Source organism: Melanostigma gelatinosum, assembly GCF_949748355.1.
Source record: "Melanostigma gelatinosum genome assembly, chromosome: 22".
Taxonomy (NCBI): Eukaryota; Metazoa; Chordata; class Actinopteri; order Perciformes; family Zoarcidae; genus Melanostigma; species Melanostigma gelatinosum.
In genome coordinates this window covers 6737645-6750634 of record NC_136655.1, presented here as the reverse complement: position 1 = coordinate 6750634, position 12990 = coordinate 6737645, and the positions used below count along the sequence as shown (strand labels likewise).

General features: G+C 42.4%; 1 protein-coding gene across 2 annotated transcripts in view; it reads right to left on the bottom strand.

Moving 5' to 3' along the window:
• The window catches only part of atp2b1a (ATPase plasma membrane Ca2+ transporting 1a), a 32879-nt gene extending 21473 nt beyond the window's left edge, over nucleotides 1-11406 (bottom strand). For both annotated transcript variants that reach the window (XM_079294084.1, XM_079294085.1), the window contains exons 1-2: nucleotides 11358-11406; nucleotides 2206-2700 (exon numbers count right to left, since the gene is read on the bottom strand). In XM_079294084.1, the coding sequence (XP_079150210.1) occupies nucleotides 2206-2398 (193 nt within the window). In that variant the 5' untranslated portion in view covers nucleotides 2399-2700; nucleotides 11358-11406. The remainder of the gene's footprint in view (nucleotides 1-2205; nucleotides 2701-11357) is intronic.
• Nucleotides 11407-12990: the final 1584 nt, after the last annotated feature.

Genomic DNA, 12990 nt, shown 5'->3' with positions numbered 1-12990 from the left:
TCAGGTATTGGTGAGCGCTCTTTCCACCACACAAGGGATCCTCACCACTATGGAAACGGGATTTATTTTGAGAAGTACAGCACGATAGCAAACCTCTGAGGACAAATGTTAAAAACACACACTTGGTGAATTACGTCTCTCTCCCCTCCTTGTCTTGTCATTCTCCAGCTGTTCCAATAACGGCAATAAAAGCCCTAAAAAAATACTAATCTTGAAGGAAAAAAAAGGAGGCTTTTATTTTATTACTCTACAGCAGTGTGACTGGGTTAATGGTTTACATTTGTCAAACAGACAAAAGGTAATATTGAAATAAGGTTTTGCCAATCTTTATAATCTCCATAATTTAGAAAGCACAGTGTGCATAATTAACTATTGTCAAACTCAGAGCTTGGGTGTGTTAATTATTTTTAAATAAATGTGAATCCCAGCCCAGTGAATTGAAATCTAAGTGAACTGGGAGACGTTAGATCTTTAGATACCCAGCCTTATACGGAAGCATGGAGAATTGCATGAATGACATTAAGCTTAATCCAAAAAGGCCCGTGCTGAAAACTAGTCAAAGTAGAGCGGTACAGCCATGCACAGCCGCAACAGAGAAGTTCAGTCAAACTTCTTTGGATGAAAAAAAAAAAAACAAGTTTGGAAATGTGCAGGATTAGCACCGGATTTGGTTTCAGATGTTCGCGAAATGACCAACTAACTAATTCGTAATCCCTTTTCAATTGTCAAGCTTCTGCAATCTTAAATGATGGCTTAATTTCCCGAGCTAATGAGGAATGAGCTGAGTGGAAGTGTCAAAACTTCAGCGGCTGCGCACCAAGTGGAACAGCACCTTCTGTGAGCGGAAGCTAAACGTCGTGCTAATAAAGCTCATCGGTACAGCAACAGGCCGTTTTATCAAAACGTTTGTTTGCATTAGGAATCTAATATTCTCTCAGACTTAAAACACTGTTGACGATGGTAAACACAGACTGCGGATATGCAGAAAACAGATAGAGTGTGCAGCTACAGTAGAGGTGGATTTGATATTCCAAACATGTTTGCAGTATTATCTTACCACAGCAAGACTTCTTTGTGCTGTAAATCAAAAAGCTAATGAGCCTCAACAATCCACATTCTTCTTGTTGTAGCACGGACTAGGTTGAATGGGCGTGGAAGGACAAGCACACTGAAATGAAACTATGTCACTCATGCTACAAAATATGACAGGAGTCTGTGTTCAACAACTTTGACACATCTCTAGATGCCTGTTTTGGAACAGCTCACACTCTACCTCTCAAATGTCTCTTCGGTTCAGAGATCGGTTTACTGGCCTTTATAACAGACGACGAAAGCTGCAAAAGAGGCCACGTGGTGTGCCTTGTACACCATATTGTCAAAGAACTAAACAGCGAGGTGGTAATATTTGAGCAGTCATATATAGTATGGCATTTAATGCTTTCCTTTTGCTATGATGCAGCCCAGGACATTTTTATTTTTGCTTGCTTTGAGACACTGCATACAGAGGACTACTGCTGCTACACTGAGCACGCGGTGCTGTTTTAATCTGGGATCAAACTGAAAATCCCCACCAATACGAGTTCAGTCAAGGTCATTCTGGCGATTAGGTGGACTGTCGATAGAGGAACAACTGAGACGGGAATAAAGAGAGAGGTGATGTCAACCACCACTGGGTTCTTCTGCAGCATAACTAGAACATTTCCCCAAAACTCGCTGCCATCTTCATGGTGAAGAGTTTGGTGGCGTAAGAGTTGCGCAGAGGAGACATTCAAAAGATGAACTCACTCCTTCCCCGACATGCTCAAGTCATTACTAACCAGCCTTGCAGCCTCCCGTTTTGTCCGCCACATGTGGGACATTGACCTGCCTGCAGCCTGGTGCTGTGCCCAGGCAGACAGCTGGTCTGTCTGAAGCACAGAGAGACGCACAGACACGCAGAGGTGAAGAGGGAGGGACACATCCACAGGCCTTGAAATAGCGCAGGACTGGGCCAGGTCAGAGCCAGCCTGCCCGGCCACCTGTCTGGCATATGAGTCTTCTAAGGAAGTGATGTCAAGGTATCCACAATGTGGCCAAAGACACGCCTCCGAAACTATGCGTGCGCCGCATTAGCATTCCAACAGCACTCGTTGTGAAAACATCCTGTATCTCTCATCCAATTAAACAACAGTCATTACATTGAGGATAGGGGAAACATTACTCTACCATCCGTAGGTGATGTTTTCAACCGGTGGCAGAGTCCGTGAACATCCGCATAAGAATCCCCAATTTTGCCTGTCGCCTCCGCTCCTCTCAGTTCCATGAGGGAGCGCAGTTCTTTGAGCGTGCAGCCAAACTCCCCATCATGGTTGGCCTCCGCCATGGAGTTCTTCACCCCGCTGTACGAGTTGTTCGCCATTGTCTCGTCGTTTCCGCTCCCTAAAAGCGTCGCTGCTTTGGCTCAACAGTGGAGGTGAAAAAATAAAAATAAGAATTTAAAAATAAAAGCGGTGTCCTGGAAAAGCTTAAATCCTCAAGAGAGCGAACGCAGTGGTAGTTCCCATACACAGCTGACAGGCCCTTCAGAGGCAGCTGGAGTCATACGGCAGGTAGCAGGGCAGGGATATTACAAAACAAGCCATTTCCCTTGGAGAGTTGAGTTCCTAGTCTTTCATGGTGACTGAGGATCACCCACAGAGGCGGAGATCACCATGAACTGATCTGAAAGAGAGGAGCAAAACAGTGTCATTAGTAAGTGTTATTTCGCGTGCAGCAGGGTTCCCCATGCATTTACTAATATCACACAGACAACTCGACTGGTATTTGCACAAACCGTCAAGACAAACATCAGCTCATGTCTTATGACACACTCAGGCTAGATTATGCATCATATCTGTACTTTCATGACGGCTGTGTTCTCACAAGCAAGCAAGCCTGAGTGTGGACTTTTCCGACATTCGTTTTACAATAAATGTATATTACCATTTTGATTATTTCTGTTATCATACAGCTACAGCACACAAGCACAGACACTTGTTTTTACTCCAACATAAGAGCAAACACGGATACCCTGCGACAAAACCACTTCGCTGCTGAGACAATGAGCAAAGTCATTTGCAAATACTGCCTACAGCCATTGCCACGAGATTTTGATTAGCTGTACTTGAGTTGTAATAAAATCATAATAATTTAGTCATCTGGACAAAACTCCTATCGGGTAATGTGCACTCAGCAGAGCATCGATACAAACTTCTTGCAGCTGTTTCACACACAGCATCTCCGTTTCTTGCCTTTTGTGTTAATTAGATTTGACTTACTGTATTTGCTTAATAATAATAATAATAATAATAATAAGAATAATAGTTATAATGACAATACAGATAAATATCCAAGATATTTTTAACTGTGGTCGAGGCAATCTACTCATGGACCTTCAACTAACCATGAGACAAAATGATACCTGCATATTGTCATTTAAATCTTGAAAAATGTAGTTTGTCGTATATGATTGCAACTACTCTATGACCCAGTTTAAAATGCACGGTGTCTGTAAGGGCACATCATTATTTGTAGACTGACAACAGGTATTGGGGGCTGTAATTATTACTCGGGTAAGTAGGGAAAACTAAAGACAAGCTCTAAATGTAATTATTATTACTACTACTATCTATTCGTCTGACGTTGCTTGCCCTCATACAGAGCAAGGAGGGCTACCCGTCGGCGATGCAACCTACGATTATAAAAGCACAACACTCATCAGCAACATTCTGCGTCAACCCGGCCGATCTGCTTCGACAAAAAGGGCTTTTTTTTGTTATGGGCTTTGTTACGATAGTAGTGATGTCACCGGCGCCTTTCTGAAAAGCGGAGAGATTTTCAAATGGAAGCGCTCGGAGTGGCCGCACAAAAAACAGGCAGAGTGCTGGGTGCTGCACTTTTTCTTTAGGCGGCCACATAGGCTTTGTTGAATACTGCATTCTGATTGGTCAATTAAGGCATCCTACGGTCTGTTATTTCTGCATGACAGAGAGCTGCTGTGAATAAGAGAGCATCGCTATAGACGCAGTTCTGATCTCCGTGCACGGTGAGAGGACTCCTTTTTTCAGCAGAAGCAATATTAGTTTTTAAACCGATAAAATATATTTTTTAATCAATTTTGTCAAATTATTGATGTCTTTTGTATGTAGATTTGTACCATCATACATTGTCAGATACATATCGAGCATGAGAATGTTTTAATAACTCCCCTTTCTATCCTCTCAACCCCCACACAGGACTCACCCTCCTGTCACACACAAACACACAATGGCCATCCTGAGTGGTAACAAACAGCAATTTCCTTCTCTAGTACAACCAGGTGTTGAGTAAAGCATTACAGTCAAATCCTTTGAATCCTTTCAATAAATACAGAAGATTGCATCACAGTACCCCACCATGTCAAACAACATACAGTAGGTGTGTCATTGGGGAAATATATACATACATATCGGTATCCCCCAGCCATTTTCCCTGCAGTGTGGGGTAACGTTGAGCAGGGACCAAGTGACCGATTACCTCAGGAAAAGCCTCGTGTTTAATCTAATTAAGACTATCTGTGGTATCAGGGAGCTCCATGGTCCTCGACATGGGAGAGTCCATTGTAATGAGGGGCTGACGTCCATTCAGCTGTAATCAGCCAACACAATGGAGGCTGAATCATTCATGTCGACCAAGTCGAGAGGAATTTGTCGTGGTGCAGCTCCGACACAAACAGAAACACGGAACGACGAGAGCAACACAATCACAAAAGGATGAAGGAGGGCACGCGGCAATACGTTTTAAAGAGGACTAGATTGTTCTTGTACTTTCGGGAAGAAAACTATAATTGGCACTGCGCAGGTGACCTGGACTCAAGCATGTGATCCATAAGGCACCAGTGCAAGCAGACGGGGATGTTTTTCTGCCGGAATTATCTCCGCTGGGGGGGTTTTTACTCACTTTCTGCATTTCCGGCTTCAATAAAAACCAAAATATGGTTGAGAGAACGCCATTCATCCGTCTTCACACCGAACAGGACTTCAAACACGCAACTCCAAACTAAACATCCAAAACTCAAGAATATGTCAGAACTTTAAACTGGGACGCAGATGCAGAAGGAGAGAGAAAATGTAGCCGTTATTATCGCACACTGCACAAATGAATGCAGCTTATTCCATCGACTTTCTTGGAAACTATTCTGTCACATGTTGAGATTCTATTTGGAGCCATCTGCCATGGAAAACAGGACAGAATTTATTATTTATTACACGGCATAATTGCAGGGCCGGGTGTATTACTGAGGTGGGAGAGATCAAAGAAATCCCTATTTTGAAGAGGAAATACTTCTTTGCCTCTCGTACTGACCACAGGTTTAGGGAGAGGTCTTCAATGCATGTCGCCATCTTGCCTGAAATATTTACTACATCTTGGACAGCATGTGTGTTATTCTGTCTGTTTCCGTCCCACAGAAAATTCCATAGAAACTGAATATCAACAGCATTTTCATGCTATTGAGTGTTTTTGTAATATTAATTGTAATATCAAATTTAAAGTAATTCTAAAGGGCCTTTCACACAACACTACAATGGCACTACTGCGCTCTGAAACCCATTATTTCCAATGGCTTGTGCGGTTAATCATTTCCCATACGCCTGGCTCCTTCAAATTAAGACCAAAAAAAAATACTATACAGAGTAGAAAACTGAATAAAAACGTAGAAAAAAAACGACTTGTCTATTTGTAATGGTTTTAGCAGCCTATCGCCAATTCACAGTGAATGCATCCAAACCATTCACATCTAAGAACAAGAGTTTTTTTGTAATCTTGCACCTTGCAATGACATATTGCCTTGTAAATGTTTAATTTGTCTCTAAAAAGGACTTATCGTCAAACAGTAGGACTATTTCACTTGTCTTTGGTTCCTCATGGGCAGAGCACGTGTGCAGCCTATAGTAATGAATGCACTTCCCTGTCCTCGTGTCTTACTCGATGAGCCCCTTCTCCCACATTCACACCCACTAACTCCACGAGCAGCAACAACGCCAAGATGAAGGAAGTGCCAACACTTGCTGCGCTGCGACAGTTTCGGGTTGCGGAGCAGGTCAGATGTCACAACAGTGGAAAATCATTGTGATTGGATCTCCAAGCCAACAGCTGGCATGATATGGTTGAATGACAGAGGCTAAGGATAACCCCTTCTCCACACAACAGCAGCTAAACCAGAGCTCAGCGTGCATACAAGGTGGTTTCACCAAAGGACCGGCGTCTTGTCAGTCACAAGTCTCATCTCTACCGAAGATATTTACGGCTGCTATCGCACACACACGCACACTAAATCCCCCAGCAAGAAGGTCGTGGCAAATGGAAACAAGTGGATCGGACAATGGTGGTGGGCATCTCAGAAAATATACTCGTATCTTTGTTTTCACGTGAAGGAAACCCTCTGGCAGTTTGTGCACCTCTACGTGCCAACAACTCGATGCAAGTCAAGGGTAGCAATTCTAGGGATACCTCTGCAATGGAGCCGCCTAATGCGAGGGGTGGTATTTTTAGCTACCCCGAGACTACCCCCTCCCCCCACTGCTAGCCGTTGCTGAACAGGGTCAGGCCATGTAAATGTGGAGGGTACAAAGCAGAGACACCCAGTCCTCCTTGTGCTGCACGGCTCGCAGCTGAGAGCGCTGCTTCACCCCACAGACTGGAACCTCTACACGGCTCTCAAATGCTGTCAGGCTGCCAAAATCATGCGAACACAGCCAGAGGCGTCACAGTCAACATACTTTTCCTCTTCCGCTCTTCTTACTTCATGTATGGAGGGACACGTGATCTTAAACGATCATAAACCATAATCTTCTGACTCAAATCTAAAAGGGGCAGCAATTAACTCGGGGATAGACAAACGTGTAGTCCCTGTATATAATTATTTATACTTTTGAAACAATAGCTTTATCTGATTTAGCTAAGAATAATAATAAGTCATTTGTTTGTAAAGTTATATTGTACATCCAAATGAATGTTTCAAACACGCAACACTGAAGTGGTTTTATGCTACTAAACAAATCATTTTACTTTTGCTGTTGAACCTTTTAGCAAAGAAAAATGTGTTCAAATACTAAACAGGACTATAAAGAGAATACCGGCGATATCTTGTCCCAGTTTTTCCTCACATGGAACAGTACAAAAAATGAAAGTTGCATCACAAAATCTATGTAAGTGAAGCAAATGCTAGCCTGAAACTGGTGCGGGATTTTCTCTCCTTCCAACATAACGCGTACATTGTAGCGTTTTCGGTCCCCAAAAAGGCCCTAAAGTTTTCATTTGGACATTTGGACACATGGAGAATGACTGGCAGGTTGCTGCAGAGTGTAAATAATTACATTGGCAAAACAAATCCATGAAAAGATAAACTCAAGATCTCAGTCAATCCCTTCATGTGCTCAAGTCAGGTGACTGAGTCATTCCCATTAAGTGTGTTCTTGTTAAACAAGCACACAATATAAGCAAAAAAATCTATATCGCTGGGTGTTTTATGTCAACCTCTTACTCAGCATTTTAGCACTAAACTGTCACAAGCTTATAGGATGCCAGTGTTTCTTCACATCAGTACAACTTGTAATCATTGGGACAATGTCTGCGTAATTGGTGAGAGGTCATATGGCGCAATCATACGAAACAATATACAAACATTTACCACCATTAAAAAAAAGATCTAACTATTTTTTTGCAAGACCAAATATCCTATAAAAGATTTTAAGTATGATTAATGAATTAGATTTGTCCCAGCATTTCAATATAAACCGTGACTGTGATAGTAACATTTTATTCTTCCTTTCGAGGAAAGAAAGGCAGGAGGGTTTTATTTAGTCGTTACTTCCAAAGGAAGGAAAATATTTCGAAATGAAGCATCTTTCATCAAGGCACTCTGAAGATGAGAGGCTCCATGTGTTCTTTGTTGTGCGTTATTCTACAGAGCAGCTCAGTGGCTTGAGGTCATGTCGCTCTGCCATTTGTTGCCACACCGTCACCTTGCTGTTCTTACCATTACAATTTCAGGACGCACTAGAGTTGAGCACAAAAGTCACTTTTTTACCAAAGACCCGTGGCAGCCAATGCAATTTGTAACAGCCAAGCACATGTGGACGACACTATGGTAAACTAAAGAGGAAGTAAATTAAGTCTGAAAGCGAAAGTTGGCTCAGGCTAGGTTGCTACACGGAGCATTTAAATTATTTTGGTGCATGCCAGCCAAAACTGTAAAACGTATTATTAATAACACATGCTACCGTTGTCCCTCAGGAGGGGTTCAATCCAACCATCCGTGCAGTCACTGACACAGCAACTGCATTCAGTGAGACTAAGCCACACAATTGTGTGGGTGGACTCGTCTATAGATGGCGAGAGAAGTGCTTTAAGATAAGACAATCTGTAAAAAAGGTCAGATAGAAATGTTTAATTTTGAAATATTCAGTGACACTGAAGTAACATCACAAAGACCTTGACAGCATGTTGATTATTACAAAATAACTCATAACATGGAAGACATTTTAAGAGGAGACTTGATTGTTCACTCATTGGCTGGACCAGTATGACATGGCCATTGGCCTTTCCCCACTGGACCAGAGGCAGGGTGTCACAAAACTGCCACAATGACAGTTTGAATGTGTGGAGAAGATTACATTGAAACTACTTCGCTGTATCGGCTATGTTGTATATACCTAATGATGCTATTAAGTTTAATACTAGCCTCAATCATTTTCAATTATATGGAAATATGCAGACACTCATAAGACAACTACATCTTTTAGTCTACTTAAAAAAATAATGGTTTTATATGTGGCATGTGAAGCCCAATAGCTTTTCAGAAATGCCACAACTGAGATAAATGTCTGCAAGGCTGACGTATAGCAGAGTTAGACCTTCTAGCTGTCTTGATGACTGATGATATTTAGCAGTGTGAGCGCCTTATGAATTATTTTGGCGTGCAGGGTCAGAGTTGATCAAATTAGTTTCTACCTTCATTTTTTGCAACTAAGCATATTTTTGGTCACACGTGTAGTAAAAGTATACTGCTTTGCATACTTGCATAAATAAGAAGTAGTGAATGAGTCAAAAACTCGATGTAATCTAAACGCTCTGTTTGGAATAACCTTGGATTTACAATCCACACAGAGAAAGCAAGATAAGCAAAACTTCATCCTAAGTGAATAGTACCATAAATATGTTGCACTTTATTTAGCTTTCCATACTCAATGTCACCTTAGATTATTGACCGATCAATGCTCGTCTCCAAAATAATGTTTCATACTAAATATCACTTTTTGTCTGGATGCCAAGCTTGTAGTGGACTGAAGTGCAGAGCGTGACAATGGGCATGTCAAGCTGCTGAAAGGGGAACTCATCCGTGATGAGTTCGGGACAGACTCGACAGGCGAGAACTGCCTGGAAGAAAGTGTACTCAGTACACTGCATTACGCAGTGACTCTCGCTGTGTGACCACTAAAAACTCCCTCGCCACGAGAAGCAAACAGCACTTATTTTAACAGCGAGCTATGATTGTTAATTAGTAGGAATCACACACTCTCCAGCATGACTAATTAACCCTTGTGTGCACTTAATAGAGAATGAAAACCCAGAGTTTTCTTGTAAGTCTAGAAATGCAAGAAGGGAAAAACACAATCAAACTGAACCCCACAGGCGAGGAGGTCGATTGATTGTGCCTCTGAGATACTACCATTTGCCTTATTTTTAAAAATAAGTGTGAAAACTACTGACTCATATCCTTCAGGGTGAGCAGTACCTGGCAATAGTCTGCCAGTATATGAAAAAGCATGTTATAGCAAGAAATAAGAAAGGATATTTTGGCATTCTTGAGTGACTTGAGTGAGTTCAAAGGTAGTGGTTTGATTGAATCTCTGAATCTAGACATGAAATATCAGATTTATCATAGCAAACTCTAGAGAATTCAGACATATTACCATTGCCACCATTACATTGAGGTAAAAAGGTATTTCGACTTTATGGCTCGGCCAGGTAAAAGCTTAGCTGACCATATTATGCTACATGTCTATTATAACTATACTATTCTACAGTGACACCTTGTCTCATTGAATCACAGTCGATTCCCTTAAACACTAGTTGCAAACCACCGTGGGAGCACAAGTCGTTACACAAACACAGGAAGACAACTGCTGGCGCTGCAGCAAATCCTGGTGCTATTTAATTGGATAAGGAGTGATCCCTTCAACTAGACACCAAAAGGTGCTCAGTGGCTGCACTCCACATCAACCTGGAAACGTGCAGGCGATGTTAGCGAGTGCGGCGCTATATTAAATTGTCCCATAAAAAGCTCGCGAGTGCGTTAATAATCACCTTACAATAGGTGGAAAGCTGAGGGGGGGGGGGGGTATGGGTGGTGCATTCCGTTATAATGTATCCAACACCAAATGATAGTCAACGAATGGATGCGTAACTTTGACACCATGATCTTCATTAAATTAAACATTTGCTGTATCCTCTCTAGAGACAGTCAGCCGACACAATAACTTCAATGTGCTTACACGGGTGCCCCTCCGCGAGCTCCCCGAATTGTCCGCGTGAGCAAACGCAGGGCGTCAGAGTCCAATACTCGTTACTTTACCACATTAGCGTTATCTCACTGCCAGTAAAGGGGAATCCACGTAACGTTTAATAGACTCTGATGACATCTCGCGTAACGCGGCACCGCTGTAACTCGGGGATTTGAACGTTAGAATCAAATACAGGTAACCTTTGCATGACGTTATACGAGTCCTCAATTTAAGCTGCAATCGACATTTCACATGCAGTTTCCAAATGATGAAAATGTCTAAGCGTCCACGAGAGACTGTAGCGTGGAGTTAAACGTAAAAAAAAAAAAACCCCACAGCGTTCCAGGTTCGCGCACAGCGTTAGCCAACTAACGTTAGCTCCCAGGCGTTAGCTTATGCTGATTCAAAATAAGTGAAATGCACAAAGCAAAGGGTACTTCTAAAAGCGTGACAAGTCGGAGAACTTCGCCCAGGGTAATGCACGAGTCAATGTTATCCAAGCATAATTTAAGGAAACCTGGTAGCATCCTGGCTGATTAGGTACCTGGGTTGGAAAAATAGACGCCCAATGTCAGGATCTCTCCAAGATATAACGTTGGCTAACGATGTTAGCTTGGTTTAAAGCTAACTAACCCGGGCAGCTACCCACCGGTGGCTGGCCCTCGCTGGTGCTTGCACACGTAAATGAAGACTTAAACGGTCAGGGTTTTCTATGCAACATATATAACACTTGGAAGCAGCCCTCGTCTTGCGGCATTTTGTCGCGCTAGCACAGAAATTACCAAAAATACTCACTCCGTTCTCTGAAGAGCACCCCAGGTCCCTTTCTCTCTGTAACTTCCCCTCAGTCTCACCAGAGACTAGACTCTCTCCCGTGATCTGAGGTAAAATCCCGCCCACTGCGCTGTCACAAGCACAGACGAAGTCTCCCGCCAGAGCAGTCAAGATAGTTACACTCCCGACTGAGCCCATGGAAAACCCATGTCCACTGGACCGGAAACCACGTGACATGTGCGTAAAACTGCGTTGTAAAGGTTTACTTATAACGGTTAAAAAGCAAACTCATCTAAATAATCCCAATGATTAAAATTATTCATAAAAGGCAATTTTATTATAGAAAAGGTGCAAGATACCTGTTTATAATCATAATTCAATAAAATAAAATGTGTTTCTCTCGTAACGCTATCATCCCTTTTAACTTAAGCGTAACACACGAACATGTACGGGACGCAACGTTAAACACAACAAGCTAAACGATAACATGGTCCAGTATCTGTAACGCAGAGTTTGACCAAGGCGGAAGTGGGTTAACGGGAACTATCTTGCCTCGCCTGGTTCCTCTCTGTCACAACACCGCCGGGGACATGTGATGCACGTCAAAAGGAGGATGGGTATGGACCACTGGTGTGGATTCTCATTGGTTTAGCAGACATATCAGTCGCCTATGGAAACGGTTACGTCATGATCTCCCCCCCCCCCCCCCCCCCCCCCCAGTACTCCCCCTTTACTCCTGTGTCGATTTATAATAACAGGATTATTCAACAGTTCAAGCCCATCATATGATGCAGCCTGTAAAGAGCACAAACCCGAAACCTCACTGCTGCATCGTTTTTGCAGTCTGCGTGCCACTTAGTCTTAGGCTATACATGGCTCTTCCCTCGGCGCCTAATCAAACCTGACGTCATTATTTCCATTACGTAGCGCTTTTCTTCTTCTTCGGATTCAATGCCTCTATTCTTCGCGGTTCTTTGGTCCTGTTGAGAAGGAGTCACACACTTGGCAATCAGCCTTCATATAACCGGGACCAACAGACAGTGAAATTAACTGAATTTCATTCCAATGTAAGCAGAGGTCAATCTTTCATTTGAACCATTCCCTTAGATGAGGTGCAAAGCACAATGAGCAGAAGTCAATGAATTAAAAATACAAAGTTCAATATGTGCACGATAGTGACAGCATTTCTTCAGTCAAGGTGAATAATACATCAGATATCTCTTTGCACGAACCACGTCAGGTAAAGACACTGCCTTTTGACAAACGACTTTATCTTAACTAGGTGGTGGACCATACGGTGTAAGAAGACACGAGTGGTGGTAGATGATAAACAGAAAACAAGTTAGGTGGAGGTCACAGTGTAATATACTTGCTGTCTTGACATAATGGGATTCATCATTAACACAACAGTCTCAAGTGCACAGAAGCTTTTCTCGCCTCAGATTTGTAAACAGGGGGAAAGTTTAACATCTGTATGCCTGTGCGCAATTTAAATTCAGTTAGAAAATGTTGTTTCAGAACTTGTCGACTTAAAAGGTAGAAAAAGAGATTTAGAAAGTAGAGAAGAAGCAGGAAAAACTTAAATGATGTAAGTTGACTTGTGCAATATGGTTAAGTCAAAAGTGGAAAGAGAAACAATCAGTCTCTAGATAGA